The following is a 27500-nucleotide window of genomic DNA, read 5'->3' as shown; positions in this document are numbered from 1 at the left end:
GGTGCGGAATGGATTGCCCGCACTGCTTTATGCCCATGCTGAAGTCGAAAGGAAGCCAGCAGCTGTGCGTGTAAGTGTGTGAAGATGGATCTGAGGGGCATCTCGGCGTGTCTACCGTCTCCGCAGGGTTTCTGGTTAGTTTAGCGCAGCGCGAGGCCGCGTGATTAATTTTATTAGTCAGAGAGGCAGGGGGCAGTCGTCCAGCGGAATCTCTTCACGCGCTGCTGCTCACACAGATGAGAACGGACAGATGTTGGCATGTAGTGCCGTATGTAAAGGGGCGCCCCATCGCGCACCTGGCCGCAGACCTTGACACAATTTTGTCTTGGCAGCTCTGAAGTCCGGCTCTGTCAGTTTCAAATAGCACCACTTACCGCAGACGGAGCTGCTAATATCAGGGCTTTGGTTTTCTTATACCGTAGCTGGCAGAACATGCAGCAACACCACAGAGCTGCTGTATTATTTCTTAATAATGTACAAAACAGTGATACTGTGAATGTAGACTGTAATATACTGGAAGAGACTGTATTAGCATCACATTAATACAGCTGCAATCAAAATGATTCACCCCCATTGCAGGTCAGGTTTATGGTCAGAATTTAGAGACTTTCAGCTGTTTGCGAATCAAATCAAACAAAAGCAGTTGAAATAGTTCGACACGACGAATGCTTCGAGCGGTTTCCCCAAATTCAACTGAAAATGCAACTTATAATGACTTCTCCAGTCTCAAAATTATTCACCCCCCCCGAATAGAATCCCTCACAACAGCACAAATATACAAAACAGGACAGGTGTTGTCTCAAACACACCTGATGCAAGTAATCAAGGGCTTCATTAGTTGCAGCAGGTGTGCTTGAGCTGGAACACATGAAATACCTGAACTGGCTAGGGGTAGAAACTGTATGAAGTACCTGGACGGGGCAGAAAAAGGACGCTATCGACGTCTGCAAGCAGATTTGTGAGAAGGCAGGTTGTGAAAAACCCTCGAGTGACTGTAAAAGACCTGCAGCAGGACTTGGTGTAACAGGCTCTGAGGATTCAGTGAGCACAGTAAGGCGTGTACTAAACGCTGAAGGTTTCCATGCCAGAACTCCAAGACGTTCAGCACCACTGACCCAAAAGCACAAGAAAAGTCGCCTCAAAATCATATAAATAAGAGACAGAAGTTTTGTGATTCTGTTCTGTGGAGCGATGAAACAACACTGGAACTTTTCTGCACGACGGATCAGCGGTACGTCTGGAGGAAGAAGAATGAAGAAAGAACTCTGTACACAGTCGAGCATGGTGGAGGCTCGGTGATGCTCTGGGGCTGCTTTGCATCCTCTGGCACTGGAAACCTGCAGCGTGTGGAAGGCGAGATGTGTTCGGGTTAGTATCAGGAAATCCTAGGAGAAAACATCATGCCGTCTGTGAGGAAGCTGAAGCTTGGGTGTCACTGGACCTTCCAACAGGACAATCATCCCAAGCAAACCTCAAATTCCACCAACGCTGGGTTTCAGAAGAAGTCCTGGAAGATTCTACAGGGCCATCACGGTCACCTGACTTGAACCCCATAGAAGATCTCTGGTGGGATTTGAAGAAGACGGTTGCAGCACGCAAACCCGAGAATATTACTGAACTGGAGGCCGTTGCTCATGAGGAATGGGATAAGACTCCTCAGGAGCGCTGCCAGAAGCTGGTGTCTGGCCCTGCATCTCGTTTGCAGCAGGTCATAACAGCTAAAGGAGCTCTACTAAGTACTAAAGATGCTCGCCATGAAGGGGGTGAATAATTTTGAGACTGGAGAAGTCATTATAAGTTGCATTTTCAGTTGAATTTGGGGAAACCGCTTGAAGCATTTGTTGTGTCGAACTATTTCAACTGCTTTTGTTGGATTTGTTCATCGCAAACAGCTGAAAGTCTCTAAATGTTGTGCTGGATGATGATCTTTTTTTCCCAAAGAGCATGGAGAGTTTCACACTCTAATACACTGATACACAGACTGATGAGCACTATTAGATTATTAAGTGCACCTATTATGGTTTTTCAAATATTACCCCACATGTAGTGTGTTATATACGTCACTGTTTGTGAATGTTAAAAAGTCTGCAAAGTTTCAAACATCAAAGCGCACGACAAACGGAGTTATCGACTCCCAAAAGAAGGAATCGATTCTGAACAGCCGAATCGAGTCGTTAGTGATTCCAGACTTTACTTCCTGTACTAACCTACGTAGGTTTATAACAATAAACCCCGCCTCTGTTCTTCATCTGCTGCTCGCTCACAGACGGAGCTGAAACTCGTCAACACAAACTGACAGCGGTAGACCAATCACAACAGACCAGGACAGAGTATGCTCTCTGAAAGGAGGAGTTTAGAATGAATCCTTTAGAACGGATCGTTGAACGAGTCGTTTGTGACACGGGGGGAACCATAACGTTTCACAACCATAACAGGTGCGCTTTAAAAGCTTACCAGAAAGAAGAGCGCTTCATCGATTCTCGGACCGGTTAAGACGAGACCTGGGATCCGGACAGAAAAGTTGAACGGCTTGGTTTTACTAGTAGGCGGTTAGATATGAAGCGCGCAGTCATCGGTACCTGCCTGGACTAAATTCATTAGAAAATATCACAAACAAAAATAGTAAATGCGTCTCGTGTGTTTTACTATTAAATGAGACCAGAATTCATAGATGGTGTTCGTTTTTTTTTTCCTCCTAATGCTTTCCACTTTTGGCCACGCCCACTTCTGGGTTAAAATTTTTAGCACTAAGCAGTGTCGTTGTGTTACAGCCCTAACTGCACTGAACTAAGCAGAGAGGAGTAAAACAAACACTTTCCCTTTCACCTTTTTTTTTAATCGTGTGTGTGTGTGTGTGTGTGTGTGTGTAATAATCGAAGAGATTTGACCAGCCGAGCTGAGCTGACTCCACGCTGTTTACTCCATGTTGGATTGCGAAAGTGTTCATAATGGCACACAGCGCTGTCAGCACATTAGTGGGTTTTAGTGGTTTTCTGTTTTCTAGCCTGCACAGCTCATACGAGCGTGATTGATTTCTTTTTCTTCCTCCGTGTATACCCGGTGTGCGTTCGTCTCTGGACTGCGACCCTGCTACGGTTCATTGTTATCATGTGTTTTTAAGTGTTGCTTGTAATTGAACCGCGGTCCTTAACGAGCTTTTCTGTCTGGCGGAGCGAAACGCGACATATGCCGGACCGCTCAGATTCGAACGAAATAAAACGCTTACGCGGAAACGTTCGAAACGAATCGGCTGCGTTGCCCCCGGTCGTTTTTCACGTCGAGGAACCGGTTTTATTTTTTATTTTTTTTTTACGAGGTATTTACTCGGCCTGGAGTTTCAAAAGGACGTGTTATGCAGAAGTTATTTCTGAAGAGAAGAAAGTTCACGCATTCTTTCTGATGTTTTAACCAGTATCTTGAGAATTGTGATGCCTTTTCAAGTCTTGCTCTGTAAACACACCGCCTAAAGCTGTCTCCGATATAAATTATTCACGTCGCCATCAGGACCGGCGCAACAAAATCTTAAATTTTTTATTTATTTATTTATTTATTTCATTTTTAAAAAATCTTACCGTTCTAGTGTTTGATGCCTGTGTAAGTAATGGCTAAATGAAATAGCTACGGTTTAAAATGTATGAAACGGAACCAAGGGTTTGCGTCGAATAGAAAGGAATCATAAACATATCGGAATATGAGAATTAATGGTTAATTAGCACACTTTTATCTCTCTCTCTCTCTCTCTCTCTGTGTGTGTGGGAGTTAGTGTTGAAGTGGATATCTGTAAGTCGTTAAATGTGTATTTGTACGAGCGTACGTGTGTGTCCGTGTTTATTCACGTGTCCGACAGGTTGTCTTTGGCATGGCGCGGTGCTGAAAGATCTCCCCAGTGCGTAATTTCTTACTGGGAGGTTCTCGAGCTCCGGAAAACTTTGACAAGAAAATCAAAGCACGACATGTTTTTCTTACGGCTCGTCTCACCCTCGAATCCTTTTTGTCCCGGACAGTGTTTTTAAATTTAAAAAAAAAAAAAAAAAAAAAAACAATAAAAATTTTTTTTATCCACTTGTTCCCGCCGTGACCTCCCGATTAATTTATCTCCTTTTGTTCCGCTCTCCGGATGCGTCGACGTCGGACGGATAGATAAGTGCGGGGAGTTTTTCCCAGAGCGACCACTGTTTTGCGTTAAACGAAGCGTATAGCCGGAAGACGGGCGGGCGGGAAGATGCGTATATGCTCCGGCGCTGGATTTTATTTAGAGGAAAGGAAAATGTTAATCTTGGAAAAGCTGAAATAAAGGAGGTACTCTCCGCAGCATGTAAATGGATGTCTCTTTGCCAGAGTTCACTTCTCCTGTATTCTTTCGGTATCCGTCCGCTCTGCTGTTTTTACAACAGTCACTAACCCTGACGGCTTCCACCTTCTCAGGAAAAGATTTCCAATTTTCACCCCAATAACTCAAGTCTGTTAACATAATTACTGGCTTTGTAGAGATCTTTCCATTTAAAGTGTGTGTGTGTGTGTGTGTGTGTGTGTGTGTGTGTACAGACTTGCCTGCTGTGTTAATAGAAGGGTGAGAGAGCCCCTCCAGATTTCTCCTATATTTATCATGTTTCGTTGCCCCTATACTTGGGTTATATGGACCTGAGTGAGTGATTGAATAATTGGGCTACTTGGCTTCTTGGCAGGTTTTTTTTCTCTCTCTCTCTCTCTCTCTCTCTCTCTCTCTCTCTCTCTCTTTCTCTTTCTCTCTTTTGAGTTATAGCAGATACAATAAAGCTCGAATTTCCACACGCCCACAAATCATATACAGTGCCTTCCAGCGCATATATCCCCTTCAAATCTCGACACACATGATGTCTTTTGACTCTGTGCTCGTAAATGCGAGCACAAAGATACGTTTGAAAAGCAACGTCGATAATGAGGGAAAGGTATTCCGACACCACAAATTTCCAACATTGGTACTTTGTTACAAAGCCGTTCTTGGTGATTACAGCTTCAAGACGTCTACGGTAAGAGCTAAGTAGCTTTTTTGCAGCATTTGCGGTTCATCTTTGGCCCGTTTTCTTTTTGGCAAATCATTTTCAATTTCCAAGGTTACGAGGGTCCCCGTGATGAACTCGCAATTTCAAAATCCTCCATAAATTTTCAATGGGATCCATGTCAGGAGATGCAAGGCCTTGTTGAGTTAGTTTGGCTGTATGTTTGGGGTTGCTGTCTCGTTCCATATTCTCCCCAGATTCACTTTCTTGGCGGGTGAGATTGAAATTCTCCCCTAACACGCCACACAATCAATAGTACGTATGTGACCATAACACTCACGTGTGGTTCCTCCCTAAACTCTCGCCATAAAGTTTGAAGCACACGATTATCTAGAACGTCTTTGTATGCTGTAGTATTATATACAATTTCCCTTCACCGGAACCGAGAGGTCCAGACCTGTTCCAGCATGACGATGCACCTGTGCGCAGAGCCAGCTCCGTGAAGACGTGGCGTGTTAAGGTTGGACTGGAAGAACTCGAGTGTCCTGCACCGAGCCCTGACCTCGACCCCAACACCTTTGGGACGAACTGGAACACCGACCTCCTCACTCAACATCCGTGCCTGATCTCACTAACGCTAGCTGAATGGTCAGAAATCCCCACAGCCACGCTCCAAAATCAACTGGAAAGCCTTCCCAGAAGAGTGGAGGTTATTATAGCTGCAAACGGGGGAACCTTGCAGGGGCAATGTGGTTTTGGAATGGGATTTCGAGTACTGACGTGCCCACATACATTTGGTCATAAAACGCGTGTATCCAGTACACCGCTCCATTCATGATTCCTTTCATGACGTGTAATGCCTCGGTACTTTTTTGCAGAGACGCAGCTCCGTGTCATGACGCTCCCGTCTCTGTATATCACCGTGGGTACGGTGGCATTCGGATCACGCGTGCGATCCTTTCTCCAAACATGATGAGTTGTTGAAATGCTTTTCGAGGCAGATCTTGTTGCGCATGGTGTGTAGGAACAGAGACGATTGCGGTGGTGTTCATTGCTTACTGCTGTTCCTGCTGCTTTCAGGCCAGTGCTGCAGCTCTTTTCGAGTGACAGCTGGCTTTTCTCGTACCTTCCTTATCAGGCTGAGACGTCTTCTGTGGCGCACCTGTCTAGGGACGATTCGTTGCGTTTCCATGAACTTTCCACAGCTCTACAGGTTTTTAAAGCTATCCCTGAGAACTTCAGGATGCCCCCACTCCGGCTTTTACCCCCCCCCCCCCCCCCCCCCCCCCCCCCCCCGTCGATACCTTCTGCTCATACTCGTGTATATATTTCGTTCATATTTATAAGGACTCGTACTCGTCTATACGCACTGCGACGTAAGTGGTCCGTTACTTGTCTGCTCTGTGATCTGTGAGCAGTCGATATGCACTCCGAGACCAGTAAAAGAATCTCTGGTACAAATAGAGCAAGCAGGATGTAATTTTTCCATAGAGGAACTGGACTGGAAACATTGACGAAAAGAAAGTTGCATGTGTGATAGCGCTTATTGTGATTTATTCCCCCTTATTGAGATTTACTGTTAATGTACCTCCTACTATAGAAGAATCCTAATGGTCTCCTCTGCGCCAGTCCTCGAGGAGTGTTTTCCAAATCTTGGAAATACTCGCCCTCCTTTTTCAACAAACCTTTCAGAATTGGTCAAGCTTCACCGAGTCAGACGTCGATCAGACACGGCTGAGCCTCCCTTTTACAATGATTGTTTTCCCTGCTGAACTCAATAGAGGAAGGTCACCTCGGAGTTAGATCATCAAAAACACGAATTAGGGGAATCTTTTACAGAATCATAACAGTCAGCTGCTTATTAAGGGGTTTTTGTCGGTGCCAAGCAGATGGCTTGGCTTGAGCCTAAATAGGAAAATTCCAGTTTATGACCTATTGTGTGTGTGTGTGTGTGCACAGAAAAGGTCTTCTTTCTTATACAGTCAGACAGAGTGTGTGTCATGTTGCTTTGGGATCTTGGCAACGCTACAGATTTGGTATAATGATTTGAACAATATGACGTGGGGCCTGCCAGGGCTGGATAGTGAGAAACATGGTTGCAGCTGAGTGCATAACAGCGCACCGTGTGCTTTTGTGGATGGCGTTGTGTAGTAGTTAACAATTCTCGCAGACCTCCCTGAAGCTGGCGCGCCATCTGAAAAGAAATTTAATAAACTTATGTCATTCGTTTGCGCTAATTTGTGCCATAAAATTACTGTTTGTGCTGGTTTGGTTAGGCCGTGCACTGCCAAGAGTGGTGTCACAGTGCATTAAAGCTCATTCAAGTCAAAACCAAACAAAAAATCGAACCAAATTAGTGTTATTTCTGTGCGCTGTACGGTCGTGGTTAGGGCGTGATTGATTCTGTGACAGGTTACAAGTTCGATTTACCGTTACGTCGCTCACGGAGTTGACGCGCCGTAGATTATACCGCAGCGCCGATGGGTTCTCGAGTCTGATTGGTCAGAATGCGTTGACTAACGTCGGGGCGGCGAATCACAAAGCGAATCACAAGTTCCAATCAACGTGCTCGTTGTAATACGTTATTGTTCCTGTAGTAACCAATTAGACCGCTAGAAAATGTGTTTGTTGAAGTTATTTGTGAGGAGGTGTTGATGTAGCCTTTATGATAGGAGTCTCCCGTGTCAGTGCTTTGTAACAGTCAGAGGTTATGCTGTAACTTGACGTTTTCCCAACTCGGGAAAGTCTTCAGGTCAGGGCGCTTTGCAGTTTCTCAGCAAGCTGCAGTTGTCTTTTTTTTTTTTTTTTTTTTTTTTTTTTGTCTCATTAATTTCAAGACACAACTCATTTTTACTAACCAGAATCATGAGGCACAAATAAAAGTAGTATAATTTAATTTCTTTTTGTCATCATATAGGTTTTTCTCCGAGCGTGTTTGTGACCTGTAGAACCCTGGTGAGTGTAGATACAGTGTTATCATCGTGTTGGTTAGCGGTCTATTAGAGCGGTGGTTCTGACCCAGGGGGGCGTGGAGAGATCGGGAGGGGGCGGGAATTTTTTTCAAGAAAAACACAGAGAGGACATCATTTGGGTTCTCGGTGTATTTTATTGCTTTTCAAATAGAATGTACATAAATGGAAAAACTCTGCGTGTTCTCTCTTCCTTTGTATTTTCTTTTTTCTGGGGAGAGGCGGAGCTTAGCCTGCCTTTTATCTAGCTGTCAGTGCAGACCAGCGTCGCCAACTTAGCGACTTTTCAGACCCCTTCAGCCAAAAAAACACCTAACGACAAATCTAGCAATTTTTGGGCAAACATTAGTAGCTTTCCAAATGTCTCCAGTTCCGTCCTGCTTTCCCGCCGCACTCTCACCTCTCTCTGCGTCCGCTCTGTTCGGTGAGGGGCCGAGAGCCGGAGATTTAACAGCGTCATGGATAACGAGACGCGCCCTCATTCTTATGAGAATGTTTTTCGAACGCAAGGCGAATATAACGCAACATGTTTTACATGTAAGATAGTTCACGTTATTACAGCCTAGTTCTCCTGTTCAAAGTAGTCCTGGTGTTCAGGAACTTTTTTCTTGTTCCATACTTGTCCGTTATATGGTTTTATAAAAGTCATTAAAGTTATTTTAAAAAATCATCAGTTATGTAATCAAATTTATGTAAAGTAATTAAAAAAACTACAAAAGCAAAAAAAACGTATCTATATTTCTATCTATTTATCTATCAAAAACAGATTATAGATTAGGTGTGTATGTATGTGTGTGTATATGTGTGTGTCTGTGTATATATATATGTATGTGTGTGTGTGTGTGTGTGTGTAAACTGTTTTAAAGGCTTTTAGAAATTTACTGTGGTGTCAGAGCAATAGAACGACTCGGTTGTTGTAGGAAAATCACTATAACTCGTCAGTTCTGTAGCTTTTGTATTTGGTTGGAGTGAGACACACACCGGTTGGCTCTTACAGTATGGCTCAGAGCTGCACTGAAGAAAAAGGAAATTTAGATTTCAGAGAACGTATTACGTGTAGTTTACCTAAAAAAAAAAAAAAAAAAAAACCCTGACGTTTCTCATCAAAATGTGATCTAATTGCTAGTACTTTAGAAGTTGAACGTAAACACGTTTCTAATTACTGGCGTGAATTACGTCTCGTGAGCGTGATCCGAGTACGTTCTAAACTCTCGCGGGGATCTTAGCACAGCAGCGATCCGGGTTTGAGTCTGAATGTGGGCGAGAGCCGTTTTATCCAGGAACTACGTGATCATGAATTGTCCTAATGTAACTCCATTCAATCACATGGAACCAGCGAAGGCGTCTGGATTGTTATTTCAGTAAGCGTTGATACTGTGACGGGGTATAAAGCTATGCAGTACTGTACAACCATAGGATCCTGAAATATGCAATATATACACCCCCCAAACAAAAAAAAAACGGACTATAGATATCCATTTCTCTAGCACATACATATACATATACGTATGGCCTGTGCTAGCTGTTCAGGTTTCATTTTGATCCACACAGTGATACTTCTTTCGACCGCCATCCACCGTAAGAGCCAGGAGGCTGTGGCTTTCTCCAACTACTCATTAAACACAGACTTGACGTTGCTCCGATTGCTAGTCCAGAAGAATGATCAGGTGTTGGAGGCATAATGGCTTGGCTCGTAGTCACCTGTCCTTGTTTGGGATCACCTTGTCATAGTTTAATCATGCTGGAAACTCACCCGACACTTTTGTAATGCATCCCGAGAGATTTTACTTCTCTGCTGCCCATTTTTTCCACACCGTTTTTTAACCCGGCCTCGTTGTAGATGTAGACATCTACGGTCCTTGAGGAGCAGTAGGTAGTGCTTTCCCGGAGCACATACGTGAGCCTTGTCCTACAAAGCGCTTCATCATTACCTCTTTTGTATTCGGTGTCTGGTTTGCTTGGCGGCGAAGGCACGAGGGTTGCTGCGTCGTTATTATTCATCGACTGATGCATATTGGCTTAGTTACATCTCCATCTGCTCGGTGTATGGCGGGAGATAAGAGATCAGGTTTCCTCGATCGTGTCCGTGATTAGTAACTCATCTGGCCACGATGCTGTGAGAACAGAATTCAGACGACGCGGTCATGTAAACATTAAGACACTCGTAACAGGCCTACGACGTGCTTCTCGACGGAGCTTAGCGGCTACGGAATCTGTTTCCTGTTTGCCGTAAACGAAACCGTCCCACCATCTGCAAATACGTTTACTTTTGCTTTTGGATGTTTTTCTGAGTCATGCCCCCCTGGGTCATCCTTCAGCACCTGGAGACGGGGATTAATGAAAAAATTCCACAGCTAAGACAAAAAATGTTGCCGTTTTCTTTTCTCCGCAACTCCGAGATCAAATTGTTTCTCGTACAAGCATCGATTTGCGAGTGTGTGTATAGTGTACGTTTCCTCCGTTCATGTTCTGTAAGTGTTCTCTGACCACGTTTGTGCGTTTTGCTTGCGCTCCTTTCAGGCAGATGAAGGACCAGAGCAAGAAGGTAGCCACTCTGAAACACAAGGAGCAAGTGGAGAAGAACCGGAATGCACAGCTGATGGAGGAGGCTCGCAAGCGGGAGGATAACATCAACGAAAGCTCTCAGCAGATCAAGGTAATGCTAGCACTCATGAGTCAAATGAAGGCCGAGTGAGTCAGTACATATGACACATTGAATTGAATGCTTTTCCATTCACTAAGTTTTGTTTTCTTAAAAATTTTTGGATTATTAATATGGGGTTTTTTTTTTTTTTTTTTTTTTAAAACCACCATTCTCTCCAAATTTGGTCATGACCCACTCGCTAGTTGTCTCCTTTTCACATGACTACAAACCAAGGACGATGGAGGCTAGCACGTGCTTCTTCTGAGACACGTGAAGCCACCTAATCATTTGAGGCTTGGAGGACAGCCACTTCCATACACATGACCTCACACACACCCACGATTGGTCAGTGTCACTCTAATCGACAGAGGATAGCGTAATGCTATGCTTTCTCTGACTTGTGGCCACGGAAGGTTATGGCATCACCCGGATTTTAACTTTGATTCGATCTTGTGGTGAACCCGTCGACCGTCAGGCCACCCAGAAGCTACCGGCTGATGATTTAGGAGTGATTTTACTCCGATTTAGAACCCTGTGCTGTTTCGGGTGGTGATGACAAGTGTTATTGAAATATCAAATATAAAGTTTTGTTAAGTTGGAATCATTTTGTCAAATAAAAGTTCGCTATATTACTGTTTATTACCATATGACCATATGTTTTCTCTGAAAGCACACTTTTTTTTTTATTATTATTTATTTTATTTTTTTAGCTCCGAGTCTTGTTGGGTAAAAAAAAAATAAAAAAAATGTATCTCGCATTCAGGTTTTTCCGAACACGTTTATTCACTTTGCACTTTTTGTTTGTTATTTCCCGTTCAGCACATCCTCATCTAGCCCCAGCAAATGGTTTTGATTTGATTGAACCTCACAGATCCGGGGTATATATATATTTTTTTTTAACATTAAGTATCAGACACCAGCTACACAGAAAGTCCAATCTTTTATGGACAGCCTGTTTTTAATTCGTTCTAAAAGACCTCCAGAAAAAAAACACAGACGTGCCCCTTGACTTGCTCTGCTTTAGTGCCCCTCCCCCTCCCCTTCAGGCCTCTTGGTCACTCTTTCACTCAGCCTCTCTCTTCATATTTCCAGTGTCCACATGTCAACTCTTCTTTGTTTTGATTCGAGTTCATTTTCTTTATTCTCCGCAACGGGGTCGCTATGTTATTAGACTCTCACCTGAGGTATCGTCACCTTGCGTGTCCTTTTGTGTGCGCGAGTATATGATACCGCCACAGACTAACTCGTATGTGAGTGAGGTCTCCAGGTTCCTTTATGAGATCATGTTGCTACAGAGGCCACATTGTGGCTTTCTACACCCCGCTCCGTGCATACTGATGCACCCACACGGTGGGCCTTTTTAAGGGGGAGGAAGATGCTTGAACCAGTGAAAGCCTTCTCCATCCAAGACTAGCAGCCACTACCTCCCGCTTAGAGACACCACACTTAAGTCCTGAGGCAAAGCGAGAACTGGAATAAGACAGGGCTGTTGGAGCTAGCCTCTGCACGGTATTTGTCTAAATGAGGGTTGTGTTTTGAAAAGAGGTCCAATTATTTCTGATGACTGGCATGTTCACTGCGTTGGTCTGACAGATCATTTGGACAAGACAGACTGAAAGAGGTCACCTCAGGACGTCACTTAGGGGGCCACGGAGCAATAACCCTCTTGTTTCCTGTCTCTCCGAGCTCTGAAAAAGGGTTTTCTAATTAGGGGTCTTGATGAGGTGATACAGAGGTCAAGCCTTGAAGCGAGGTGGTCATGTTTAGGGTTGTTAACTTTAGAGGAGGTAAAACGGTCAGGCAGAGTGCCGCTATGTCTGACCCTGAGGCGCAATATCTGTTCCTCTCAGGAAGTCTGGGGGTTTTGTAGACGCCCGGGTTGTTCTTCCCGAACAAAGCAACATTCTGGACAAATCGGTCCTCTGATTAATCTAGCCCAGATCACGTCAGCATGCTGAACACATGGACTTGCATGTCGAGGAACAATCCAGGAAGAAACCCATCAAGAAGAGAGGAATTTAGGAGCAGTGCTTCACAAAGTCTTTCTCTGACACACGGATCTGGCCCTCTTGAATCACCATCTTCTTCATCTGCGGAACACGAGACGTTTTCCATCACAAAACTCACACACGCACACGCACGGAGTGAATCATCAAACGGTCCTTCTCTTTCCCACAGTTTTAAATGACGTCAAGACGTTCGTTTTGGGAAAGATAAAGAGTCGGGATGACCGTTAAAATAACGAAGGACAGTAAATACCTGCTTTAGAGCGTGGCGTGAAACCGGAGCATTTTACTGTGCAGTCTCTCTGTAGGCTGAAGTGGCAAACCACATGGTTTCCATCAAGTTTTGTCACCAGAGGGCCCTGGTGCAGCACTGCAGAAGAAGAGTAAAGTGACTGCCGATGGAGCGACAGAATATAAGTAGATTTTGACAGTATATTGAGAGATATAGTGAGGTCACATTGCCTAGTAATTACATTTCAATAACACCAGTGCAGTCACTTTTAACAGTGCTTACGCCGATTCGATTTTGGAGTTGGTCCAAACAGGGTCGAGGTCAGATGTTTGAAATAGTTTTTCTTCAATAGGTTCCTTCCTGTTTGAAGTACATTTTAAGAGTATTTAAGGCATACAAATTAGTAGCTAGAAGAACTAGACTTGTTGGCAGTGGAGACATCCAGTGTTGAGTTCTACTTGTTTCAGTCCTCGTTTGAAAACACAAGGGGCTTGGCTGTTTGTATAGTCAGGGCAAGTTTATTCTACCACCAGGGAGACAGTACAGCAAAGAGTCCTGATGCTAATCTATCTTGTGTCTTGAAGGGAACTGGGGGAATTCAAGCCATACTTGCGGATTTGAAAGATTCGACGTACGGTTCAGGATTTCAGCGTTGCCGTCGGGTCCATTTTGGGCGTTGTAGGCACGCGTTAATGATTTTACGTTTATGGAGTCGTGGAGTGAATTTAAGGATATTGAAGACCTTCTGTATTGGACTACTATAGTCTAGCTGTAGGGACCTAATGACTCGTGCGAGGTGCACGCTGCATTAATCAGATCTTGATATGACAAAGGACTAAACAGAAACCTAAATGGCCTCTTGGAGAGCAGTGGTCGAATCCTCCTGATGTTGTATGGCTGTGCCTTTTCTGTGAAATTACATTCGAGTACTTAATGTAATATTTATACACACACACTGCAAAGAAAAAAAAAATCATATAGGTAATGGTAGAAACACTGGAGTTAATGAAGCTGAAGTGCTTGGGGTGGGTTGTGGCTTTATGGGCCTGTTTAAGGATGTGGATATAAAAGAGTCAAACGAAAGCTTTTTACGACTCACTGGGAGAGTGCTGCTGCTTTAATGGGAGGAACAGGGGGTACTACTTTCTCTGGGATCTTTTTCCACCCGAATTGCCTTTTTATTTTCTACTCCATGGCCCAACATTTGCCTTCTTAGGGGGAAAAAAAAATAAAATCTATAGTTAGCTCAGAACAATTATCACCCGGTGTTGTGTTGTGGGAGGTGGGAATACCGTGTGTACATGTTTACGATAGAGAGGTTTTCATTTGTGCGGGGTCTGAGTGCACACCACATTTATGTACATGAACCTGGTTAGTAACGCATCTTTACCTTTACAGCTTTTACAACCCCAGTTCCAAAAAGTGGGGGACGCTGTGTAAAATGTAAATAAAAAACACAGTGCAACGATTTGCAAATCTCATAAACCCGTATGTTATTCACAATAGAACACGGAACACGTGTTGAATGTTTAAACTGAGGTAATGTTCCGTTTTAAGGAAAAAAGTAAGGTCATTTTGAATTTCATGGCCGCAACACGTGTCACAAATGTTGGGACGGAAAAGTAAGTGTCGTTAAAAAAGAAACAGCTGGAGGGTAATTGGGAACAGGTCAGTAAGATGATTGGGTATAAAAAGAGAATCTTGGAAAGGCGGAGTCTCTCAGAAGTAAAGATGGGCAGAGGTTCAACAGTCTGCGAAAATCTGCGTACACAATTTGTGGAACAATTTCGGAATGATGTTCCTCAACGTAAAATTGCGAAGACTATGAATATCTCATCATCTACATGACATAATATCATCAGAAGATTCTGAGAATCTGGAGAAATCTCCGTGCACAAGGGAAGAGGGTGAAAATCAATACTGCATGCCCGTGATGTTCGGGCGCTCAGGCGGCACTGTATTAAAAACAGGCATGATTCTGTAATGGAAATCACTGCATGGGCTGAGAAACACCTCCAGAACTCACTGTCTGTGAACACAGTTCACCGTGCCATCCATAAAACGCTACTTAAAGCTCTATCATGCAAAGAAGAAGCCGTATGTGAACATGATCCAGAAACGCCGTCGTCTTCTCTGGGACAAAGCTCATTTAAAATGGACCGAGACAGAGTGGAAAACTGTTCTGTGGTCAGACGAATCCAAATCTGAAATTCTTTTTGGAAACCATGGACGCCGCGTCCTCTAAACTAAAGAGGAGGGGGACAATCCGGCTTTTTATCACTTCAGAAGCCTGCGTCTCTGATGGTACAGGGGTGAATTAGTGCCTGTAGAATGCGCAGCTTGCACATCTGGAAAGCCACCACCAATGCTGAAAGGTATATTCAGGTTTTAGAGTAACATATTCTTCCATCCAGATTCCATCCCATCTTTACTTCTGAGAGACTCCGCCTCTCTAAGATACTCTTTTTATACCCAATCATCTTACTGACCTGTTCCCAATGAACCTAATTAGTTGCAAAATGTTCCTCCAGCTGTTTCTTTTTACTAACACTTACTTTTCCAGCCTTTTGTTGCCCCCGTCCCAACTTTTTTGAGACGTGTTGCGGCCATCGAATTCAAATCTACCTTATTTTTTTCCCCTTAAAATGGTGCGTTTCCTCAGTTTCAACATTCGGTATGTTTTCTACGTTCTACTGTGAATAACATACGGGTTTATGAGATTTGCAAACCGCTGCATTCTGTTTTTATTTACATTTTACACAGCGTCCCAACTTTTTTTTTTTCGGAAATGTGGTCGTAAATAAATACCAAAACAACAGCAACAAAAAACCCTGCTGGTAATGATCAAAAGCTAGCAAGGGGCATTAATATTATTCAGGCCTCTGACCAAAAGCAAATGCATCTTCAGTCTATACAGTGTTTTGAATTACACAATCACACCAAGGCTCCAGGTTTATTTTGTGGTGTTTTTGCTGTGATTTTCTGCCATTTTTGCCCCCATTTTTTTGGTACCATTCCCACCCACTAGGTAGTTCTGCCCCTCTATCACGACAGCTTCCAGTCTCCAGTCCACAGAAGCCTGTGATTGGCTGTTGTCACTCTGACAGGAGACAGGAAGGCCACGTTAGACTTCATGTTCGATTCAAGCTTGTAGCAACGTACTATTGAAAGCATGTGAGATCTCTATGGGCGTTTAAGATCACTTAAGCACCTTTTAAATCTGAATAACTGCCCACCTCAAGCATTAGCAAAAGTTCTGTACAGTTGTGCAGGCTTGTCGAATATCCCGTCTCTCGTTTTAACTCGGGAAGAGCATTTTGAAAATGCGGTGCCAGAGTAACCTTGGATGAACGGACGTTGAGACATAGCTGCAGGCACGATCATCGGCACGGACGTGCTGGCGAGAGGCAAGGTCAGCGCTCACAGAAGAATGACTTGGAGACGGCATTGTGTCTAAGATGAGAAGGAAGTGCAGGTAGGTGAGGAAGGCAGACAGCTGAGTATGAAACAACAGATGACGAGCAGTTCTTATATAAAAGGCTTGATTCTCCATCTCATCAGCTTGCGAGCGTAGGAAGCAAACACAAGGCTTATGACTGACACTCCAAAGTGTCGGCATAAAAGAACTCTTCAAGCACGAATCACGGGCTGGGGCATGGGCCGTTCTTCTCAGAGTCTCAACGTATTTGGAGCATGGGCAAGAATCTTTGCTTTATCAGCTGGTTTAGGTTTTGCGAATGTAAGCCTGTCTTCCTGCCTGTTTGTCCAACACAATTTCCTAGTTATTAACCTGGATATTCCACGAATAAACCTGGTATAGCAGTTCATTAGTGCAAGTAGTCCTGGACTATGCAGTATTCCTCTTTCAGGTTGATCACCGTGCTTTGTGTGATAGCACATTATAGTTTTTCATCATCACAGGCTCTTGTATACAGTTCAGCTGCGTTTCTGGTCTTGTCCACAGCTACAGGTACGTGCCTGCCCAGAGCGCTACTCCATCTGAATCCGATCATCTGCTTTTTTTTTTTTTTTGCTTTTTCTTCCCCCTTTCTTTCTTTTTTTTTTCTTTCCATAAGCAGGTCATCAGAACCAGAGCTCTTTGTTTACACTTGCGTTTTTAACACCACATCTCATTCCTTTTGGTTTCTTCTCATGCTTTTTCTCTTATCCTTTTGCTTCAGGCTGTTTTAGACTTTCTGTCTCTCTTATCTTTTTCATCTTAACCCCGTGTACCTAAACAGGGGCCTTGGAAAGCACTACAGTTGCCTGTGCGCTAAGGGCAAAGTTTGACTCCAGAGACGCTTTGATGGTAATGACTTTCTGCTTGATGCCTCGCGGTCTTTTTTTCCCTTCTATTGCCCTGGAGAACAGCACTCCTGCTGGGGAGTAAATTTGGAGCTTGGCCTCTTCGTGAGCTGAACCGAGAACATAGGCGAGTACAGTAAAATGAGGAAAAGGTCTTACTCGCCAGGCCAAGATGGACTGATGGTGATGATAAAGTGGAAATGTATCTCTTATATTTCAGTGTGGTTTTTTTTTTGTTTGTTTGTTTTTATTCTGAGAACTCCGGTTACAGGTCTACGCCTATATGAATGCCAGTCAGAGTGGCAGGAAAAGATGGAGGAAGATAGAGTGAAATGGAAAGAAAGACAAGGCCAGCTTAAAAAAATAATAATACAGAATTTGCTAAATGTAGTTAGCAAGTAAAATAACGCGAACACTGTACGGAGCTCTCACATGCCCTAAAAGAACCTCAGCCAAGATTAACGTCATAATGCTGTGGGATTTTATCATGTATATCATGTAGATGTGGGAAAAAACCCATAGTAACTGTGGAAACTTGCAGAGTCCTGGGCTTCCACTGTACCCACAGGTACAAAAAAAATGCAGGCTGCAGGTCATTTTACTAAGAAGAACGACCAGAAGCCTCAAAGATGGTTCATCTTTACCAGTAGAGTGAATTTAAAAAGAAAAAACAAACAAACACATTTTTACCTAATTTTATGACAATCCTAAGCGACAGATTTCCCCCTTTCCTAACGACTCTAATGACTCCTCGGATCAATCCTATATGCACGCGTGGTCCGACATCTCTTTAATTCCCCGCTCACAACTTAACTCCTGATATTACAATTAGTTTCCATTTACTACTTGACATGCAAAATTGGAAGGAAAGAAAAAAAAAAAATTTAACCATGGTTTGATTGAATTATTTCCCCTATAACCTCTCATTAAATGTGTATAGGACTTGCGTTAGCTTGCTTTGCTAATATGCCAACGGAGCTAATAGGACACCGAGCACAAAAATCAAACCTGAATACATTTTGTACAAGTTGTAGGGTGGGCTTTAGGCTGTACGTGTTGGGCTACCTTTTCTCCTCAGAACTGGATATGGCATGGCCACGGACAACAGCAGTAACTTGCTAGTGTGAACATAGTTAGCCCTGATTAATTACTCGTACATTTCTGCACATATGCAAGGGATTAAGCAGACGTGGCTAATTCAAATGGCCGACACACACATGCGCGTAGGTCTCGAGAGGAACCTCGAGATGGCTGGGTGGGAAACTTCTCCTGCCCCGGACTCCTGTTCTTAATAGACTTGCAAGCACTTTTTATTGGGCCTGTTTGTGGGGTAGTTACACTTGATGTTGCTGCGCTGTTGGCCACGCTTATGTGTTTTCTAGCCAGGAGAGACAGACTCCCGCTGCTCTTTTCCGTTTCCTCTGTAAACATTAGCGACTCTTCTCCCGCTTGTGCCAAGACCACTAGAAAAGCGTTTTCTCGCCCCCCGCGGAGAAATCTGGCTGTTTTATACCGCATCTGTGTTGCGAGACGCTCTGTTTTCTCTAGGGAACACGCGCTAAACAAAAATCGTGTTTTTGCGGTCTTGCGGCACCGTCCTCGAGCTAACGCAGTGTATTAAGCTCTTTTTAATATGATTTTTTAAATGATCCTGATTCAGTCAGTGTTGTTTTGTGGTACGAGTTTGATTTGCTCTAACAACACGGGCAACTCCAGAATTATTCACAACTTCTAAGATGAACAGAATGAGTATTATGCATTATTCAAACGTTCTGCACTTGCTGCTTCCTCTCTGCTTCCTCTGGATGTTCTCGTGTGGACATCCCGAAAAGAGTTGAACTTCCCAAAAACAATTTATACCCAACTCTCCCCCTTGCGTCAGTTGATAATCTCACCTGGGTACTGTAGATTTGTACCCAAGAGCTGCTGCTGTAGTCATACCGACTGTCCTGTGTTCATACCAGAACTCTTAGTGTTTGTTTTTACTCTTCCGCATTGTGTACCGCGATTAATAATCTATAATCAAGGCTCGGTCATTCCATTCAGTTCCATTCAGTTTTATTTGTACAGCGCGTTTAACAACGGAGATTGTCTCAAAGCGGCTTTACAGAAATATATAAAGACGGGATGGAGATTTTAAGTGTGTGAGTTTATCCCTATTGAGCGAGCCGGTGGTGACGGTGGTGAGGAAAAACTCCCTGAGATGGTATGAGGAAGAAACCTTGAGAGGAACCGGACTCGGAAGGGAACCGTGCTCATCTGGGTAACACCGGATAGTGTGAAAGTGAAAGAAAGTTCATTATGGTGTTTATATGAAGTCTGTTTGTTGAACTAGTCCACTGTTCACTAAAGGAGACCCGAGTGTAAAAGTGCATGTGGTAATTGCAGTCCCAAGGCCATCGTCATAGTCACTGGAGACCTAAATCTACATGCGGATTTTGGCGAAGCTGCATCGAGACAGTCTGTTGTTAAAAGTCCTGTGCAAAGAAATTAAACACATACAAATGAAGTAATTCCGCAGCTTACGGTTCGAGAGTATATTCTGTTACTCGGCACAGTTCCGTCGTAGCGGTTGGGATCATGCTAGCTGGTCCTGACGAGCTCTAATTTATTACTCCTTGAACAGTCAGGTAAAGATGAGCACTCTGTCACAAGTCATCCGTACTGTGTTTTTCTGCTCATCTCCAGATCTATCCTGTAGCTTTCAGGGTTCGATTTCTCCCCGAGCCTCTCTGCAGCTCATCCAGTCCCAGCACTCTTCCATGTGGCTTTAATTTGGTCTTCCCTGAGGTGTCTCTTTCTATCAGTTGTGCAGTTTTGGCACCAGAAGCATTAGCGTAATGAGATATTGACCGTACAAAAAGGATTAGCGTCACTTTAAATCCAGCCAAAGTGATTGTGCTGTGTCTTAAGAATGTGGAGCTGATGCTTGGCGCTCAGGAGAGAACAACATATATGGTCAAAGATAGACTTTTATTGGGTTCTTTTTTTTCTTTTTCCTTTTTCTCCACACTGCGCTGTTTGGTCTCACCCTTCATCCTTACACCCTAAAGGCTTCAACTTCCAGTAACTGCTGCATTTAGTTTCAAAAAGATTTTATCCAGGGCAGATGCAGGCATTCCAGAAGATGAGCACTCCGCCTGCTTAAGTCCGTTTGTGCAGAAGGAAGACGAAACTCTACTCATGGAGACGATACTTATCACTTCAGCTTGCGGCTAAGGAGGGATGACCAACGTGATGCGTGTTAGTAAGGTGTTACGAAACCACGAGCCGCCAGAGCGTCGTCACTGCCCCTTGGCATTGATTCTCCAAGTCTCTTTTCCCTCAGCTGGTGTTCTGGTGATGATGGTGGTGGAGAGCGCCGTCTAACACGGCATTCCAAAGTCTTCCATCGAGGCGTTCGACTGGGGCCATCGCATATCACATGGCATCGTTTTCATCCACATTAAACCGTTCAGTGACCCCAGGTGCCCTGTGGATGTGGGCGGAGTCATCCTGGAAGACAACATGCCCATCAGGATAGAAATGTTTCATCAAAGTATTAAAGGAGTTCCCACCTACGCCGGACACATATTGGCTGACTTAGTCATCCATTTAATTTAAAAAAAAAAAAAAAAAAAAAAGATGATTTTTCTCTAAATAAAATGTTCGTTTTCTAATGAACGAAACAAATACGTCGGCGCGTTTATATTTTTATCTACGACACAGATTTCACACCTTCAGATCAAAAGCTTTTAAGATCATGAGAAACAGCTCAGTCGGGCGTCCACGAACTTTTGACCGGTGGTGTGTTGTTAGATACAAGTATATAAACATCTACTTTTGTGGATGTTTAATCATTTCTCGAGACTCTCTCTGGCAGCATTTAAACTGTGTTTCGTTTCTGTGAACCCCGTCCTGTCTCCGTGCAGTAATCACATTTGTATGCAATCCTCTTTTCACTTACGTGATTGTTGAAAGCTCACGAGACGCGCCGATTGATGGATCCGAGCTCTCCGTGATTTTCTTTCGCTCTCCTATGAAATGCCACTTGCGTTTTTTCTCTAGCTAGTTTTGGGTCTACTTTCCAAGAGACATCGGGTCGGGTTGATTTTGGTAGATTTTGCAACTCTGAAGAATACCAGACACGTGAAATACCAGGTGTGAACAAATATCCGTCAGGGCTGTCCACCCAAGTCAGAACACGGACATAATAGGCTGAAGCTTGACTCATTTCCTGTTCCTGTTTATGAGTAACCAAAGTGCAGAGAGGAAAGTGCTGTGGCTTTTCTGATGTGTAGCATGGTTCTTGGTTGAGTCATTTGTGTGTGAGTGACTCACTGGACTTAGACAGCCAACTGCACTTGACCTTAGCCACCGAATCTTCTGTACCTGCCGCTGACACACCCGTCGTGATGGTGACCCCAACAACCTGCTCTTACTGCGCGACCTCCTTCTCATTTCTTGTCACCTCGTAGTACAAAACGATGCCGTGTTTTATTTATTTATTTATTTATTTATTTATTTATTTATGATAAAGTTTGTCCTGGTTATTGCGTCTGTATTTTAATGCTCATCAAATTTCCATGTTCAACAGGACTCTCTGAAGCTGAAAGACGAGCGAATCGAGGAACTGGAAGAGGCGCTGCGTGAGAGTGTTCAGATCACTGCAGAGAGAGAGATGGTGCTGGCGCAAGAAGAGGCTGCACGCACGCATGCAGAGAAACAGGTCAGAGTGCCTCCGTTAACACGGATCGGTGTTCTGTGGGGTTGGAAATCTCGGCCGTTTCAGGTGTTCACTCGGTAGCTGCCTAGTGGAGCAGTAGGTTCTGAGGACTGCTGATATAACGGTCACCAAACAAAACCTACTTCCTGCTGAGTTTCACAACTCGAGATTAAAAATTGTTCTATGTATAAACAGAGCATGGCACAGACGAATGATATTTATTGGTTCTGTCGTGTGGTTTTGGCCAAACACTTGCTGTCTTCTTATCAGATGCACACGTGTTACTTTAGAGATGTTATATCGCGACGCTATGCTCTTAGTATATTCTTAGTACGTATAAATACACTTAACGCTTTTATAAATAAATAAATACGCTTTTTTTTTTTCATTTATATTTTCATTTAATCGTTTTTGGCTTTTTTTACCCCATTTTCTCTCAATCTGATCATTCGCCGTTCTCCACGCACTAGCTCCACGTATCACATGACGGCCAGCCGCATGCTTCCTCCGAGACGCAGGAAGCAAGCCACTGCGTCTTTCACTGCGTTACAGAGCAGCGGTACACACACTGAGGAACGTGCTGCCTGCCTTCTTCAACATACATGAGCTGACTGACGCTTTTGATTGACAGGGGAAGAGGGTTTGCAGTCCTCGCGCAGAGAGCAGGGTTAAATCTTGCTCTCTTGGACTTCCAGCCTTGTGTGGCTGTGTCATCGTTGGGATTATTATTGACTTTATAACGATCTTCTGACACTAGCGTGCGAATGCTTTTGTCTCGCGTCACTCAGGAGCGTAGCCTCCATGCTTTTATGCTAAATTACATCTCCTACCACTTTTTTCTTTTCATTTATTTATTTATTTATTTTTTAGCCGTGTTAATCAGTGTTTCAGGCCACCAGAGACAAAGGAATGGTCGGCACGTTGGAATTTTTTCTCGCCAGGTTGAGCTAGATAAGGATTTTATACATGTATACAGAGACGCCACATTTTACTACGTCTTGTACTCAGATAAACAACGGTGGGCCAAGTCAACATATGCTACTAAATCATCTCCAAATCCTGTGCACGGTTTTCTTTGGACGCGAGTCACTTTTTTGCTGTGTATCCAGACGTGTTCTCTCCTGTCTTAACACTTAAATGAGCTGACTTGGTGCTAAGTGTGTAGCTGCTATATTGAGGAGCATGCTCATTGCATCATAGTTTCCTCGGGTCTTTGACGCTGAAGGAAAAGTTAACGCTCCGTGCTTTAGAAAAGGCCGTTTTTAGCACGAGATGAAGAGGCACTTCCAAGCGCTGTTTTGTGGAGGGTTTAATGCACTTCTTTGGAAGACTAGCGTCTCCCGAACTGGTAGCACAATGGCTGCCCTGTCACAGCACGGCACAGCACATCACTTCAGCTCTATGAATCATACCAACCTCACATCACCCTGCCAACACCAGGCCATTTAACAGCATTCATGTGGCATGCGCCTGCCTGTGTTTGTGTCTCCAGTCAGTCTTCATTTGGAAAAATAAATCACTCCTGTATAGCAGGTATGGCGAAATAAGAAACTTGTTCCTTCACCCCCCCACCCCACCCCACACACACATTAAAGACACGTCTCATTTGTATCCAATACGGGTCACTTGGTGTTTTCATGGCATTGAAAGAGTTTAAATCACAACGTCCTTGTGTTTGGCGTGGAGATGGCACCAAAAAGAAACCGCTCTCACCGAATGTCTCTTCCTTCTGCCGGACGGTGTGTGAGTCAGCATTAATACGGATCATCCAACTGTTGCAGACCGACAGTCTTAAGAGTCATGAACACGTCATGCTCGAGTTCCTTTTCCTCCTGACTTTGGCTGCAGTGGTCCACTGTTCACATCCCTTTGGGGTTAATTAGTGCAGGGCTTCGAAGGAAGCCAGTGCTGTTGCTAAGCCTGGTTTACTCCTCTGGAAGTCAAGACAGGATGTTGGGATGTGTGCCAAACTCTGCACCACTGTTCCTAAACCCCTTCATCACCCATCTACACACTCATTAGCGCTTCCATTGCTAAGTGACCCGTACTGGAACTAAATCTCGGTGCCCGATAATGTCTCTGGCTAGAATTACTTTTCTTCCAGAGTATACGTGACAGTGATCTTCAGTGACGTAGTGACTGTCGGCCAAAGGTTTTCTTTTACGATCTCTTCTCCGTTAGCTTTTTCGAGTGTTTTCACACTTGGCCTGGACAAGGAACTTATTCTGGGCTTGTTTATGGGCGGGGCTTAAAATCTGAGATTTGCTTTCTCACACACACACACACACACACACACAAAAAAAAAAAAAAAAAAAGGAGTTCCTTCTAATCCATGGATCGATTGCTTAATTCCATATACCACTTCTTGAAATGTTCTTTGTAGCAATTCCTAATTTCCTCAAGGGGTTCTACTTGGAAGTCTGTCTAACAGGAAATACTGTTACATAGAAGGAACGTTTAGAAGACTCGATTCATTTCCCCCACAACGATAGATACCACATGCACAGTATACAGTAGCGCCGGTTGGGTTGAGCAGAAACTACTTGTGGTGGTGGTGGTGGTGTATTTTATATTACATTTCACTCGTATTGCACTTTCAACAATATGCATCGTCACGGAGCAGCTTTACAAAACGATATCAATTCCGAATATAAATATGAAATTTATAAGTGTATCCCTAATAAGCGGTGGCGAGGAAAAACCCCCTGAGACGACATGAAGAAACCTCGGGAGGAACCGGAGTCAATTGCAATTGTGTAAATACTAACCTATGAGCAACTTCTGAGTAAGTATTGGCACCCGTTGTCTTTATGTGGGTCGTCGGGCCAAGTGCAAACGTTCTATATCTCGTGGTCCAGAGTTCGCCATAACTGACCGCACCGGCACCGGATTGCTAATCGTTAGCATCTCACCGATCATAACTATCATTAGTCGTCGTTTCACAGCCTCCAGAGAATCTCCCCACACTGTACCATACCTTACCGTACCACACCACAGGAAGAAACAAGTCCATAGAGCTAGAGCTAAGAGCTCTGACACCTGCTGTATAAACATGGAGAGCATTTTAGAGATGATTAGAGCTGCTTTGGACTGATTTTTATATTACATATAAATGCATGCGCACAGACTTTATTTACTTTGACTGGACTTGTTCGCTCTGTTTGAATAAAGTATGGAAAACACTTTTCTGAAAAGAAACACTGTGTAATATTTAAAGCACAGGCTTGCACACTGCCCTGCCTTAACATCACGCACCCCATCCTTACACACACACACACACACATGTATATTTCAACTTAACTCTGGTTTCAATTTCCTCTAATTGCTGCTCTCTTGTTGTTCAGATTTTGTAGCACACATGTTGGATTCAGGCTCCGTACAAATTTCTGTCAGTCTTTTAGTTCTAAATGCATGGAAGGGAGTGTTGCTGTTCTTTGTTAGCCCGACAGCCCTCTTCCTTTCCATCTCACTTTTCTTTTTCACGTTTTCTCGCTCTTGCGTTGTCTCGTTTTTGTCCTCCTTGCCCATTTTGACCCATGCATTAGCTGAGAGGCCTGTCAGATGAAATCATTACGCTGGCACTGAAGGGTCAGGCCTGTCTTATTTTAGCTGATGCGCTCATGAGTTTTTTTGCACCGCGCCAAACCTCATCGAGCCAGCCAGTGTAATGGGTGTGTGTAATTAAGGGCAAAATGTGGTCTCTCTGGGAGAAAGGAGCGTTTTCCTCTGACACAAGCCTCTCGCTGTGCTGTGACACCAATCACTTAACCCAGGGGCAGGATTTACAGCCGGCTTGCCCAAATGCGACCAGCTGCTCGAGCGGGGCCAGTGAAAGCGTTTGCCCAAGACCACATGAAAATACACGTTTAGTCTCCAGACATGATTCAGCACTCAAATGACATACTTCATAACCTTCTCTCTTGAGGCACCAGACCAAAGAAAGCCTCAGCGCCTCCTCCAGTGTTGATCAGGATGAGCAGATGTCTCGTAGCTGCCCTTATTCCTGTTCTTCCTCGTTGTCATCCTTCCTGCCTTGCCTCTGCATACGGATATCTGTTTATTCTCTCTCTTCACACCGCACACGCCATTTTGGCCCTGAAGCCCCCCTGTGTTGTCCCAGCAACTCCTTGTTTACCACAATACGACCATCTTTTCCCATTTCTATTTTACCCCCCAAACACCCCCCCCCCCCCCCCTTCTTTCTCTGCTTCCAATTTTCGTTTGCGTGATTTGTTTCTGAGGACCGTTCTGGTTCGTTCTATTCGTCTGCTTCTGTTTCTTCTGCTGAGACAGCTTTGATTTTTTGGCTTCTTCTGTAATTACTCTCTTCTCTTTCTTTGTTGCTTCTCCACTGCTTGCTGCCTGTTTGAAGCTCTTTCATGAGCCTATGCATGACTCCAACCACGCCGACTTTAAGTGGTTCAAGGTATGATATGATTCTTTTCTTTTATTTCTTTCTTTTTCTTTTTTTTTTTTTTTTTTTTTAAAAAAAAGGCTGATTCTATTCTGATATACTTACATTCCTTGTTTCCCATCTGCTCTTCAGATTTCAAAAGTTTTGCCCTCCCCACCCCCCCATTTTTATTATTTTGCAAATGTGGAAGTGTGTGGTTTTGGTTTCGGACCAACCCAAACATCGCGTTGGGAAGCTTAACCACCGTCATGGTGCAGTTTATTGACTGTTCCCTGAAGATGATCCACTGTTGATCATTGTCTCAGGCTTGGGATTTCTCTTATTCTTTGCTTTGCTATTATAGGAGTCCCAAAGGAGCGATGTGTTTGTTTTGAGGGTTTATTGTTGACAAATTGTGTATGGATTCATTTTCTTTGTGTTACTGTGGAAGAGTCCCTCAGTGGTAATCTCTCAGCAAGTTCCCATCCCATTCCCCATCACATTCCCAAACCTTCGTTCAGGTTAAAAGTTAAGACCGTGAAACCTCTGGTTAATTGTTTTTGTATATGGAGAAGTCAGTTTTATGAACGTTGTCCACACTGAAACAAATCCACAGAAATTGTTCATTTTATGGACATTTTTATCCTGGTTATGGTTGCGATGGAGCCATAGCCTATCCCAGGAACACCAGAATACGCCATACATAGCATAGCAGTCCTTCACAGTGCATCACTCATACTCAATCAGACTTTGAGGCAATTTGGAATTACTTTTTACCCCCCCAATGCTCCAACGCTCCCTTCTGCACCACTCACATGCTACCACACAATATCACTCCGTACAACAGGAGACACTGTGAAGGCAGCTCAGAGATAAAGACCTGGAGCCCGGAGGTCTTGAAGCAACACAGACTTTTAAAAAAAAAAAAAAAAACAGACATAGTAATTACTCTGTTGGGGAAAATAGCTCTCACAGCTGCTTCAGCCCTGTCTCAACTGAAGCTGGAATTTTAGAGTCTTGAACCAAAGACCAGTGTGTTGATCTTCACTTTCAACCCCACAAAGGATGAAAGGATTGTGAAGGCATGATGGTGCACTCGTTTCTTTCTTGTTTGGATTTCCCTCAGTGGATACGATTCGGAGCTCCTGTGGTGATCTCCAGACTGTCGTGATCTCATCGCAAATACTGCCGGCCTTGTACTCTCAGTACACTACATCAGGTGTAACACATGAGTAACAAAACCACAGCTTAACATTCTTTCCTTAAT

General features: G+C 43.9%; 1 protein-coding gene across 6 annotated transcripts in view; it reads left to right on the top strand.

The window, feature by feature from the left end:
• The window catches only part of erc1b (ELKS/RAB6-interacting/CAST family member 1b), a 212586-nt gene that overhangs the window by 80016 nt on the left and 105070 nt on the right, over positions 1 to 27500 (top strand). For all 6 annotated transcript variants that reach the window (XM_053688509.1, XM_047162090.2, XM_053688508.1 and 3 more), the window contains 2 exons: positions 10469 to 10604; positions 21712 to 21843. In XM_053688509.1, the coding sequence (XP_053544484.1) occupies positions 10469 to 10604; positions 21712 to 21843 (268 nt within the window). The remainder of the gene's footprint in view (positions 1 to 10468; positions 10605 to 21711; positions 21844 to 27500) is intronic.

This window comes from Ictalurus punctatus, chromosome 19, assembly GCF_001660625.3.
Source record: "Ictalurus punctatus breed USDA103 chromosome 19, Coco_2.0, whole genome shotgun sequence".
Classification (NCBI taxonomy): Eukaryota; Metazoa; Chordata; class Actinopteri; order Siluriformes; family Ictaluridae; genus Ictalurus; species Ictalurus punctatus.
Note: the sequence above shows the minus strand (reverse complement) of the source record. Positions and strands in the feature narration are given on the sequence as shown.